The 14,130-nt window shown below is 46.6% G+C and overlaps 1 protein-coding gene across 4 annotated transcripts in view; it reads right to left on the minus strand.

The window, feature by feature from the left end:
- Positions 1-13,262, minus strand: part of rmdn2 (regulator of microtubule dynamics 2) — an 89,971-nt gene extending 76,709 nt beyond the window's left edge. For 2 of the 4 annotated variants that reach the window (XM_073056001.1, XM_073056000.1), the window contains exon 1: positions 12,545-13,262. In XM_073056001.1, the coding sequence (XP_072912102.1) occupies positions 12,545-12,978 (434 nt within the window). In that variant the 5' untranslated portion in view covers positions 12,979-13,262. The remainder of the gene's footprint in view (positions 1-12,544) is intronic. The other 2 variants (XM_073055999.1, XM_073055998.1) reach the window with 2 other exon arrangements.
- Positions 13,263-14,130: the final 868 nt, after the last annotated feature.

Raw genomic sequence — 14,130 nt, forward strand, 5'->3', positions numbered from 1 at the left:
TGCGCCAAGTACAGCAGCCCTGAGAGCACCTCACACCTGATGACCAGGTTCTTGCCCGTTATCGATAGGGAGCGCCCTCCCCACAGTCCCAGTTTCTGTTTGACCTTGGCAGTCCACTCCTGCCGGTTCTTGTTGCACGCCTCAGACCCTCTGAACCAGATCCCCAACATCTTCACGTGATCAGACCTGATGGTGAAGGGGATGCTGGATCGGTCGGGCCAGTTGCTGAAGAGCACGGCTTCGCTCTTCGTGCGGTTGACCCTGGCCACTGGCGCCTGCTCGAACTGTTCGCAGATGCTGATCAGCCTGCGAACTGACCTCGGATCAGAGCAGAAGACGGTGACGTCGTCCATGTACAGGGAGGTTTTGACTTGGGTCCCTCCACTGCCTGGCAGCGTCACTCCTCTTATGCCCTCATCCCTCCTGATGGCTTCAGCAAAGGGTTCTATGCAGCACACGAACAAGACAGGGGAGAGAGGACAGCCCTGCCTGACTCCAGACCTGATGGGGAAGCTCTCTGTTTCCCACCCGTTGACCTGGACTGCGCTACAGATGTCTGTGTAGAGCAGTTTGATCCAATTCCAGATTCCCTCCCTAAATTCCACTTTGGAGAGTACATCCGCCATGTACGTGTGCGATATCCTGTCGAAGGCTTTCTCCTGGTCCAAGCTGACCAGACAGGCATCCACCCCACTATCCTGCACATAGGTGATGGTGTCCCTCAGTAGCGCGAGGCTGTCTGAGATCTTCCTGCCCGGTACAGCACAGGTTTGGTCTGGATGGATCACCTGCTCCAGTGCAGACTTGAACCTGTTGGCGATAGCCCTGGACAGGATCTTGTAGTCCACATTCAGGAGTGAGATGGGCCTCCAATTTCTAATGTCTTCCCTCTCCCCCTTCTGCTTGTAGATGAGGGTGATGATGCCCTTCCTCATGGATTCTTACATGCTGCCTGCCAGGAGCATGGCATTGTAAACTTCCAGCAGGTCGGGGCCCATCCGGTTCCACAGAGCCGAATACAACTTGACCAGTAAGTCTTCGCTTCCGGGAGTCTTACCCGACTCAAAGGAACGGGTGGAGCCAGTCAGCTCGTCCAGGGTCAGTGGCTGCTCCAGACTCTCCCGCTTGCCATCGTCTAAGACCTGCGTGATAGACGACAGGAAGTTGCGGGAGGCTGTGGAGTCTGTGGCCTTTTCTCCGTACAGACCAGCATAGAAGGACCTACAGATCCTCAGTATGTCTGTCTGCAAGGATGCGACTGAGCCGTCCTCTTCCTTAAGGTTGTGGATCACAGAGCTCCCCCTGTGCACCTTTTGGAAGAAGAATTCTGAGCACGTCTCATCCTGCTCCATGGTTTGGACCCTAAGTCAGAAGATGATCTTGGAGGATTCGGTGGCAAAGTGCTGGGCTTGCCGGCCCTTCACCTCCCGCAGTTCCTCCCTGACATCCACCCCCTCGACTGCAGAAGGAGGAGTTGCTGCAACTCTGTCTGGAGTTTACGCAGTTCCCTCTGCCCCTGCCTTGCTTTCTAGATACCCTTGTGGATGAAGAACCTCCTGATGTTCTCCTTGGTGGCTTCCCACCAGTGAACCGGGGAATCAAAGAAGGCTTTCAAGGTTCTCCAACCTGTGTACTCCTTCTCTAGTTCCTCGATGTTCTCTGGGGTCAGCAGCTTGACGTTCAGCTTCCACGTCCCCCTATCTGCCTTCTGATCCTCCCGTAGATGACAGGTGGCTTGCAGAAGGCAGTGGTCAGAGAAGAACACCGGCGTGACGTTGGTGGATCTGACTGTGAGGGACTCTGATTGGAAGAGGAAGTCGATCCGGGAGCGGGCTGAGCCGTCCGATCGTGTCCAGGTGGCTTACGGCTGAGCTGCACCTGTGGGGGTGCCAAAGGTGTCGCACAGCTTGGCTGTCTTCACCGTATCCATCAGGAGTCTGGAGGTACTGTCCAGCCTGCCGCCAGATCGTCCAGCCGCATCAATGGTGCAGTTGAAGTCTCCGGCCAGAACGACCGGCCGGGATGTCGCCAGCAGCGGTGGGAGCCGCTCGCTCTGCATGGGGGAGGCGTACACGTTGATCAGCCAGAGCGGAGTGCCCCGGTATTTGACGTCTGCGACCAGGAGGCGCCCGGCCATCACCTCTTTGACTTGGGTGATTGAGAAGTTGCCTCCCCGTAGCAGAATCCCCAGGCCGGAAGCACGACAGTCATTGCCCCCCGACCACACCGACAAACCCCGGGTCCACCAATGTGACCGCCTCCGGTAGTTGCCGAGGTGTGGCAGTCCGCACTCCTGGAGGAAGGTCACGTTGGCCTTTACCGAGTCCAAGTAGAGCGTGCTGAAGCATCGCCCAGTACTCTTCAGACTGCGCACATTAACAGATGCCAGTGAAATGTCCGCCATTTAAAGTTCTTTATTTCAGCAGCACACTCTCCTTACCTTCGCAGTCCTGAGCCTTCATGCCCACGGCCTTTGTGAAGTCCTTCAACTTCTGTGGGCTCAGGAACTGCAGGTTATCCTCCCCTGGGTGTGGCAGTTTCTGTTCTGTGCCTGGGGGCTTGGAGTCTCCCAGGCCTGCTGCCCCTTTAGGCTGTGAGGCGCCATACGTGGCTCCGCTCCTGGGTTCCCATAGCTGGGGGTCTCTGGTGGTCTCCGCCTCCTGTGCTTGTCCTTGGGGGGTGGCCAGCAGACTTTCCCCACTCCCTCTCCTCCTCTCCGTTGGCTTTGTCCACCGCTTCGTCTACTGGGACTGCTGCTGGCCTCCCCCAACTCCTTCCTCGTCTGAAGTGGACAGGTTACCGGAGGCTGCGTGGTCCCCTGCCCTTCTCTTCACGCGCTCCTTCCGTTCCGCTCTCTGTCATTTGGCCGGAGCTTTTTGGGCCTTCTTTCGTTTGCCCACAACGCTCCAGCCTTCCTCCCCCTCGGCTCTCCCCTCCTCCATGGACTCCTCCTCCTTTTCCTGTGGCGGGTCCTGGAGGGTCTGCGAGGGGGTGGAGGCCCTCGGGGTGGCTGCGCCTTCTCCTCTGCTGGCGTCTTCCCTCGCTTCGGGTGCCACCTCTGCAGGGGTGGTGGGTACATCCGATCCTGCCGGGGCCCTTCCAGTGCCAGCACCTCCCCTGGTCGCCTGTGCATAGGTGCCAGCACGTTTCGGACAGACCCTGTACAGGTGGCCGCCCTGTCCGCAGAGGTTGCAGGACTTGGCCTGTGTGCAGCCTTTGGTGAGGTGTCCCTCCACCTTGCAGTTCCTGCGGATGACCGCCCTGCACTGGGCTGCGACGTGCCCCACCTTGCCACAATTGCGGCACACCCTGGGCTGCCCGGTTTAAATCACGTAGCCTCAGTTCCCTCCGATGGCGAAGACCGAGGGCGGGTGGACGACGCAGCCGTTAGAGTCCACTCTCAGCTTCACCTTGGCCTGCCGTTTGCTCGTCCAGCACCCCAGGCTGTGCTTCACATCCAGACAAGCTCCTACGCTCTCCACATACCGAGCGAGGAATGTAAGGACGTCGGCCACCGGCACGTACGGGTTGAACATCTGCACGGTGACAGTCCGTTCCTGCTGGGCGGCAGCGAAGAGGGGCTGTGCTTGCAGCAGCGACAGCGGCGCCTCTCTCCCCTTCTCCTGGAACAGCTGGAGCAACTTCTGCCACCCTGCGGGTCGTCGGAAGGTGACGTCGAAGAGCCCAGCAAAGTCCTGGACGCAGTAGATGTTGTCGATTATAAATCCACAGCAGTCCATCAAGACCTTCTGGATGAAGGTCAGTCTCGTGAAGCCGTTGCCCTCGCTCTGGCATCGCACTGTCAGCCGGACAGTGTTCTTGATGCCCGGGCCTCGGGCCGATGCGCTGTTATCTTCAGCCATTCTGTTCACCACTGTCGTCGTCGCTGGAAAGGGGTGTTAGATTGGGAGCCAATCAGCATTAGGATCCACCCCTGCGTCAGCGCAAAACCTTCTCCGCCTTCCGATCGTCGTGTGTCCCAAGGATACTACACTTAATCTTAGCCAAAAGGCCAAGAAGTTGTTGTTTTTTTTATTAAACAAAATATACTTTATTCAAAAATAAAATTATATCCAATAAACGTGAAGGGTGTTTTTGCTGTCCTACTTAATCAGATCCTCCTTAAAGTTTGGCCTTCTTGGGACAAATTTCTGTCTGGGGCCAAGAGGAGAACGTTAGGGAGTGTTTTGGAGTCATGTAAATATAACAGATATTAATTCAAACAGGAACCAGGCTTATTTACATTTCTTATTGTAAATGCAAATAAGTTTGAGAAGCTTGCAAATAGCCTTTCAGTTTTTTTTGTAAATTGCAGTTAAAAGCACAGGCTGCTCAAACAACAACCTTGCACCTAACATCAGCAAACCCAAACAATTGATTGTAGATTTCAGGAAGGGAAAAAAAACCGGGAGAACACACACTAATCCTCATTGAGGGGTCAGCAGTGGAAAGGGTGGACATCGACCTCTCAGTGGATCTATCCTGCGTGCAACCCACTGATGCTATCATGAAGAAGGGATACCGGCAGCTATACTTTATTGGTAGTTTGAAGAGATATGGTACGTCACTAAAGACTCTACAAATTTCGACAGGTTTACGATGGAGAGTTATTCTGACTGGCTGCTTCACATCCTGAAATGGAGGTTCCAATGTACAGGGAACTCAACCAGCTCCATCGTAGGCATAACCTCTCCCACCATCAAGGACAGCTTCAGACTTATTTTGAAAAAGGTGGCACCCATCCATCATGAAGCACCCTAACCATCCAGGACATGCCCTCTTCTTATTACGTCCATCAGGGAGGGGGTATAGAAGCCTGAAGACACATGTTCAGTGTCTTAGGAACAGCTTTTTCCCCTCTGCCACTAGATTTGAACAATTCATAAACCCATGAACACTTCCTCACTAATTCTTCTTTGCACTATTCAATTTTTGCAATTTACAGCATTTTTACGTCTAGCACTGTAATGCTGTCACAAAAACAACAAATTTTCACAACGCAAGTCACTGATAATACACCTGATTCTAATTCTTAAACCGTCTCATGTTAACGCAATCTAAAATTTGTGGTTTAAAAACCAGCTGTTATCTAGCCAAATTAAATTTACAATCACATAAACGTCATCAATATATATCAGCAGGACCAAGAAATTGTTTGTGGACTTTAGGATGGGGAAGTCGGGAAAGAACACACCAGTCCTCATGGGGGGGGGAGGTGGTCAGCACTGGAAAGAGTGAGCAGCTTCAAGTTCCTGGACGTCAACATATCAGAGCTCCAATACTGAGCCCAATACAAGGAGAACACACCAGTGGCTCTACTTCATTTGAGGTGTAAGGAGATTCTGTCTGTCACCAAACACCTTTACAAATTGCCCCAAAGGAGGCAATGGCAAACCACTTCTATACAAGAATTTGCCAAGAACAATCACGGTCATGGAAAGACTATGATCGCCCACGGCACATAACAAACGATTGAATGAAAGGTATTTAATTTGTCACTATAGGTATACAGACATCCTTTAAAACATCGTTCCTAAATACAAAAGACTTTGACATTCTTGTAGAAGTTAAATTACATCAATATGTATTTGGCACTTCAGCATTTTGCCAAAAGTTATCACTGATATCTTCATTTCTAAATTTCACACTAATTAAACTTTTGGTAATTATGCAAGAGAAGCCTATCATAAAGAAGTGCAATTTCTCCAATTAATTATATTCTCTAACAGGAGTACTTTCATTTTGAAAAAAAAATTTGATATAAAAAATATTTTGATAAATATTTGTGTATCCATACTTGTTAAGTCTTTAATCAGACAGACACATCATTTCAACGGTTATTTATTTAAATCGCAGCAAGAGGCGGAGAGGGAAGAGGTAAAAGAAGCTCGGAGAGAAGCTGTTTTTTTTTAAACTGATCGCGGCAAAGAGGCTAGACTGCGCAGGCGCGTGACGTAGCACAGCAAAGGTTTAAAAAGAAAGACCGCCATATACAGCGGCCATCGTCGGAGTGGACTGAGGCAGAGTGGGACGGCTTTGGCTCAATCGGGCTTCGGCGAGAACAGGCAGAGGTGGGGGTTGAACGGGGCACAACTGCGCAAGTGCATGAAAGTCAGCCTGTGAGATCAGCGGGTGAATTTAAAAAGCGAGCAGAGGCTGAGTATGAGTTTCACTCCAGGTGAGGCAAGGCCGGGTAAGCTCCTTTAATTAATCTAATTAGCTTAGGAGTAGGTAATGGAGGCAGCAGTTAGGGCAGTTGAGTGCTCCGTTTGCAGTATGTGGGAAGTCAGGGTGAGCACAGCTGTCCCTGATGACTACACCTGCAAAAGGTGCATCCAGCTGCAGCTCCTGACAAACCGTGTTAGGGAACTGGAGCTGGAGCCGTTCCCATCAATAATAAGTATACCGGTTTGGATACTGTTGGTGGGGACAACCTACCAGGGACAAGTTGCAGTGGTTGCATCTCTGGCACCAAGACTGGACCCTCAGCTCAGAAGGGAAGGAGGGAAAAGAGGAGAGCAGTAGTGATAGGGGATGCGATAGGGGGACAGATAGGAGGTTCTGTGGAAGACATCGAGAATCCCGGATGGCCTGTTGCCTCCGTGGTGCCAGGGTCCGCGATATCTCAGATTGAGTTCTCAGTATTCTCAAGAGGGAGGGTGAGCAGCCGGATGTCGTGGTCCATGTAGGGACCAATGACATGGGTAGGAAGAGTGAGGAAGTCCTGAAAGGTGAGTTTAGGGAGCTAGGCACCAAGTTAAAGGACAGGACTTCCAGGATAGCAATCTCAGGATTGCTACCAGTGCCACGTGCAGGTGGGTTTAGAAATAGTAAGATAGTGCAGATCAACGCGTGGCTGAAGACATGGTGCAGGAGGGAAGGCTTCAGATTTATAGATAATTGGGCAGTTTTCCAGGGATGGTGGGACCTGTTCCAGTGGGATGGTTTACATCTGAACTGGAGGGGGACAAATATTCTTGCGAGTAGGTTTGCTAGAGAGGCTCCAGTGGATTTAAATTAGATACGGGGGGGAGGGGAACCAGGGTGTAGGAACAGATGTATGGGAGAAGGAAGAAAAAGAAGACAGTAAAGTTCTTTATACTGTTAGAGATAAGCAGAGAGGAAGAGGTGGAGAATTTCTTAAATGCATTTATTTTCATGCTAGGAGCATTGTAAGAAAGGTGGATGAGCTTAGAGCATGGATTGATACCTGGAAATATGATGTTGTAGCTATTAGTGAAACATGGTTGCAGGAGGGGTGTGATTGGCAACTAAATATTCCTGGATTTCGTTGCTTCAGGTGTGATGGAATCGGAGGGACAAGAGGGGGAGGTGTTGCATTGCTTGTCAGAGAAAATATTACAGCGGTGCTCTGACAGGATAGATTAAAGGGCTCATCTAGGGAGACTATTTGGGTGGAATTAAGGAATGGGAAAGGTGTAGTAACACTTATAGGGGTGTATTATAGACCACCTAATGGGGAGCGAGAATTGGAGGAGCAAATTTGCAAGGAGATAGCAGATATTTGCAGTAAGCACAGGGTTATGATTGTGGGAGATTTTAATTTTCCACACATAGGCTGGGAAGCCCATACTGTAAAAGGGATGCATGGTTTGGAGTTTGTAAAATGTGTGAAGGATAGTTTTTTGCAGCAATACATAGAAGTACCAACTAGAGAAGGGGCAGTGTTGGATCTTCTGTTAGGGAATGAAATAGGTCAGGTGATAGAGGTATGTGTTGGGGAGCACTTCGGGTCCAGTGATCACAATGCCATTAGTTTCAATATAATTATGGAGAAGGATAGGACTGGACCCAGGGTTGAGATTTTTGATTGGAGAAAGGCTAACTGAGGAGATGCGAAAGGATTTAGAAGGAGTGGATTGGAACAATTTGCTTTATAGAAAGGATGTAATAGAGAAATGGCGGTTATTTAAAGGTGAAATTTTGAGGGTACAGAATCTTTATGTTCCTGTTAGGTTGAAAGGAAAGGTTAAAATTTTGAGAGAACCATGGTTTTCAAGGAATATTGGGAACTTGGTTAGGAAAAAGAGAGATATCTACAATAAATATAGGCAGCATGGAGTAAATGAGGTGCTCAAGGAATATAAAGAATGTAAGAAGAATCTTAAGAAAGAAATTAGAAAAGCTAAAAAAAGATACGAGGTTGCTTTGGCAAGTAAGGTGAAAGTAAATCTGAAGGGTTTCTACAGTTATATTAATAGCAAAAGGATAGTGAGGGATAAAATTGGTCCCTTAGAGAATCAGAGTGGACAGCTATGTGTGGAGCTGAAAGAGATGGGAGAGATTTTGAACAATTTCTTTTCTTTGGTATTCACTAAGGAGAAGGATATTGAATTGTGTAAGGTAAGGGAAACAAGTAGTGAAGTTATGGAAACTATGACGATTAAAGAGGAGGAAGTACTGGCGCTTTTAAGGAATATAAAAGTGGATAAATCTCCGGATCCTGACTGGATATTCCCTAGGACCTTGAGGGAAGTTAGTGTAGAAATAGCAGGGGCTCTGACAGAAATATTTCAAATGTCATTAGAAACGGGGATGGTACCGGAGGATTAGCATATTGCTCATGTGGTTCCATTGTTTAAAAAGGGTTTTAAGAGTAAACCTTCCAATTATAGGCCTGTCAGTTTGACGTCAGTGGTGGGTAAATTAATGGAAAGTATTCTTAGAGATGGTATAATTATCTGGATAGACAGGGTCTGATTAGGAACAGTCAGCATGGATTTGTGTGTGGAAGGTCATGTTTGACAAATCTTATTGAATTTTTTGAAGAGGTTACGAGGAAAGTTGACGAGGGTAAAGCAGTGGATGTTGTCTATATGGACTTCAGTAAGGCCTTTGACAAGGTTCCGCACGGAAGGTTAGTTAGGAAGGTTCAATCGTTAGGTATTGATATTGAAGTAGTAAATGGATTCAACAGTGGCTGGATGGGAGATGCCACAGAGTAGTGGTGGATAACTGTTTGTCAGGTTGGAGGCCGGTGACTAGTGGTGTGCCTCAGGGATCTGTACTGGGTCCAATGTTGTTTGTCACATACATTAATGATCTGGATGATGAGGTGGTAAATTGGATTAGTAAGTATGCAGATGATACTAAGTTAGGTGGCATTGTGGATAGTGAAGTAGGTTTTCAAAGTTTGCAGAGAGATTTAGGCCAGTTACAAGAGTGGGCTGAACGATGGCAGATGGAGTTAAATACTGGTTAGTGTGAGGTGCTACATTTTGGTAGGAATAATCCAAATAGGACATACATAGTAAATGGTAGGGCATTGAAGAATGCAGTAGAACAGAGTGATCTAGGAATAATGGTGCATAGTTTCCTGAAGGTGGAATCTCATGTGGATAGGGTGGTGAAGAAAGCTTTTGGTATGCTGGCCTTTATAAATCAGAACATTGAGTATAGGAGTTGGGATGTAATGTTAAAATTGTACAAGGCATTGGTAAGGCCGAATTTGGAGTATTGTGTACAGTTCTGGTCACCGTATTATAGGAAAGATGTCAACAAAATAAAGAGAGTACAGAGAAGATTTACTAGAATGTTACCTGGGTTTCAGCACCTAAGTTACAGGGAAAGATTGAACAAGTTAGGTCTTTATTCTTTGGAGTGTAGAAGGTTGAGGGGGGACTTGATAGAGGTATTTAAAATTATGAGGGGGATAGATAGAGTTGACGTGGATAGGCTTTTTCCATTGAGAGTTGGAGAGATTCAAACGAGAGGACATGAGTTGAGAGTTAGGGGGCAAAAATTTAAGGGTAACACGAGGGGGAATTTCTTTACTCAGAGAGTGGTAGATGTGTGGAACAAGCTTCCAGTAGAAGTGGTAGAGGCAGGTTCGGTATTGTCATTTAAAGTAAAATTGGATAGGTATATGGACAGGAAAGGAATGGAAGGTTATGGGACGAGTGCGGGTCAGCGGGACTAGGTGAGAGTAAGCGTTCGGCACGGACTAGAAGGGCCGAGATGGCCTGTTTCCGTGCTGTAATTGTTATATGGTTATATCATTTCTACCTGCTCACTCATAATTGAATAAAATATATGTCCAGTACATGATAAGACTGATATTTCACATGACAATGTTCTAATCCTTCCTATTTCTCCTTAATCATCGTTCAGGTTGTCTACATTGCAGAATGGCCCCTGGACATTTCTAGTTGTGTCTATCTTTCATACAAGAACTTTAATGCAATGCAATAGACATCATGATAAATGTTTAATATAATACTTCTGTTTTCTAATGTATTGAGGGTAGCAAATTAGCACTGCAAGTAGAACACCTGTCTCAAAAGTCTAGTGAGTGAGGTTCAATTTTGACCTCCAGTACAGTCTGTATAAAGTTTACACCTTCTCCCTGTGACCCATGTATTTCCCTAGATGCTCCAGCATTGTGAGCACATGCTGATTGGTAAGTCAACTGGCTGCTTTAAACTGCCCCAAATGCAGGTGGTTAATCAGAGAATTTGCTCATTTCCTATAAAGTACGTTCTATATTTTTTATTTTCTTAAGCAATTGTTCACTTAAAAATAATTTATGGTCCAAAGACCAAATTGTACAAATGGCACTCGGCTTAAAACTGCCATAAAACTGCCATTATGACTAACCTAGAAATAGGCTTCTCCTATTATGCTTTCTCGAATAGCCTAGTTTCCGGACATTCCTGATATCGCCCAACATGTATTCAGCAGCTTTAACCTAACTTTTGGGCAGTTCTGATCCTAAACTGGTCTAACTCTTCACATCTCCAAAGTTCTCCTCAAAACCCAACTGTTCAAGATTACAATCAGCTACAAAGTTGACATCATGTGTTTAATGTGGAAATACTGCAATGAAGATCCTCAGGGTGCTTTACTCTCTTATTTGTGCAAATTATTGTTAATAGGTAGATATAGAAAGAATGTTGAAACTTGTTATCTAAAAACATGAACCATAACAAGTCACTAATAAAAACTTATTGATTTAGATAGTGGCTTACTACCATCAAGACTGGTTTAAGTCTACAACATAAATATACTCAAGGGACAGCTAGATAATCTGCAAGGGAAAAGGAAAAAATATGTTTATAGGGATCAAAGTAGAACATGACAATGTTAATGCATAAGTTACACTGTAGACCAGTTGAGCCAAAAATATTAATGTTTACACTGTATATTTCAAAATTATAGCTCATATTTGTGATATTCTCCAGTTCTGTCCCTAAAATGGACAAAGAATGACAGGAGTAGGAGATGTACAAGATAGGAGCAGTTGACTTCAAAGGGCATCCCCTTATTCTGAAGGGAAACATCCTCTCAATTTTTATAGCCATTTGTCTCGGAATATTAACAGATATTATTCTTCTAAATTCCAAACAGTACTGGCCCAGCCTGTTAATCCTTATACGGTAACACCTAAGCTGTAATCAACCAGTGAATATTCCTTGACCTATTTCAAGTAGAAATATAGTTCTCCTTAAGGAGACCAAACCGACCACCACTTCCTGAATAATGACTAGATCTGACAAAAGAGCGACAACTCAAACATAATAGATTCCTCACTTTGCAGATGTTACCAGACCGGGTAATTAAACCCAGAAAGCACTGGAAAAACTCAGGTCAGGCAGCATCAGTGGAAAGGGAGAGTCAAAATTACACATCTGCAACCAAAACTGTATTCCAGCCTAGGTGCAGTTGTGCAGTAAGGTGATAATGCATGATTTCTGCAATATCCAAGTTCAAAGTAAATTTTATTATCAAAGTACATATATGTCACCATAAAGAAAGCTGAGATTCATTTCCTCATGGGCACACTCAGTAAATCTATAGAATAGTAACTGTAACAGGATCAATGAAAGATCAACCAGAGTGCAGGGGACAACAAATTGTTATGCCCCATCCTCTATGCCACCTAGGTTAATAATGGAAAATATATCCCTCTATACTCTATTCATTCTCCCATCTGTGTGTCCTTTATTCTTTCATTTTCCCAGACAAATGCCTAGCATCACTTTATGGGCATACAATGTACATAAGCTACCTCTTGTGGTTATAACTATTGTGTTATTAATATTGTATTTTTTTTATCTTATTGCATTTTTGTGCGGATCCAGAATAACACTTATTTCATTCTCCTTTACACGTGTGTACAGGAAATAACATTAAACAATCTTTAAACTTGAGTATCATATGAATGAAATACAAGAAAGCAGAGAACCATGACATTAGCTCGAGAAATTCTAATTTGCGCATCACCAACACTATCAGTCTTCCGCCGTCCCACTCCCTAACGGACCCTATAAAACATATCCATTTCTAAATGGGTTAATCTACCTTTCCCTTAAATAAATCTGCATCAATTGCTTCAACACTTTAAGCAACCTTTAATACTAGAGGGAACACTTAAGTGGCTGCAAGGTTTGTCCCAGTATAATTATATTGCAAGACAAACCTAGTTTGAAAGTACAGCAGCCACTGGAAATTCGCCAGATAATATACATCCCGATAAAGAAAACTCCACTGTGTGTGTAAAATAAACAGCAGGCAGATGTCTCACCCCTTTTCACTCTCCACTTCCTCAGAGCTCAGGGAACCTTGTCCAGCTGCTTCAACATCTGCGCCGCCTTCGTCCGAGCTCCGTGCGCTCTTCTTCCTCTTCCTGGACGCTGTGTGTGCGGGGCTGTTTCGCTTTGGGGGACCGGCCTGACCGAGCTCTCTGCAGACTCGCTTCTCCAGGCGCGGCACCGTCTCCTTCAGGCTCCTCACCTCTCTCTTCAGCTCCTCCAGGCCGCGGATCAGCCCGTCCAACTTGTCCACGATGTCCGCCTGCCGCAGCCCCCTCGAGTAGCCGACCGCCTCGGCCCAGCCTCTGTCGCCTTCCCTCTCCCTCCTTCGGCGGTACCACGCCACCGCGGCCAGCGTCAAACCGGCCGCCCCGATCCCGGCTAACAGGCCCAGAACCACGGCCTTAACCTCGGCCGTCGGCGCCATTACGTCGAGCGGGTCGGCGCTCGAGTGCGAACGGCTGCCGCGAATTCAAAGCTAATGGACGGCCGTAGCGGCCGCCTCTCGGCTCCGTCACTCGTCGCAACCTGATCGCTTACTTCTTACTCCGCTCTCAGATCGGGATCCTCCCTCCTCAGATTAGCCCCGGGTGCGGATAACACACTCTCTTCTGATCCAGGACCTCCATCGAAGATTATTTGTTTAACCGCACGGCGGCAGACCATTCGGCCCAACTCATCCATGCTGATCGTAATGCCTTCCCGAACTGGCCTGTGTTAGTCAATATTTCTGTATCTAAATCCTTCCTGTTCATATAACTGTCCACCTGCCCTTTAACCATTGTAATTGTACCCACCTCCTGGCTCCACATACCCACCACCCTTATGTGGAAAAACCATCACATTTAAACCTGTGTCCTTTAGTTTTAGATGACTGTACCCAGGGAAAAAAAGACTATGACCAACCACCTGTCCATACCCTTTATAATTTTATAAGCCCTATAAGATCACCACACAGCCTTATATGCTCCAAAAAAGGTTCCAGTCTGTCCTTGTAATTCAAGCTCTCTTCTTCAAATCCTCATGAATCTTTTCTGCACTCTTTCTAGCTTAATTGTATCCTTCCCATAGCTGTATGACCAGAACTGTAGACAATGCTCCAAGTGTCATTTCGCCAGTGCCTTATATATATATATATATACACAGCATGATGTCATAACTCCTATACTCACGTCCGCAATAGAACTTGTGGGTCCAGGGTAGGACTGTATAGTCACCAAAGATCTCACCGTTAAAGGAGTGGACGTCGTCATCGGATCCTGATGGACAACCGAAGAGAAGAGATACTCACGTGCTCTGACTGACGAAGGCAGTGTCCCAAGTGCCTTCTTCACCACCTTGTCTCCAGGTGATTCCACTTTCTGAAAACTGTACTTCTACTCCTAGTTCTCTCTGTTATAAAATATTCTCTACTGTGGAAGTTTACTGCCACGATATTGTATTTCCTCACTATCTGGATAAAAAGAGATAAGCTGTGTGTAATTTTGATCATTTTGATTAATGCACAAACTATGATTATGCCTCGTGTTGCTGCACCCCTGCGGCCTGCTCTGTATGAATGCTGCGTTTACACCAACCA

The sequence above is a fragment of the Hemitrygon akajei genome, chromosome 9, assembly GCF_048418815.1.
Source record: "Hemitrygon akajei chromosome 9, sHemAka1.3, whole genome shotgun sequence".
Taxonomy (NCBI): Eukaryota; Metazoa; Chordata; class Chondrichthyes; order Myliobatiformes; family Dasyatidae; genus Hemitrygon; species Hemitrygon akajei.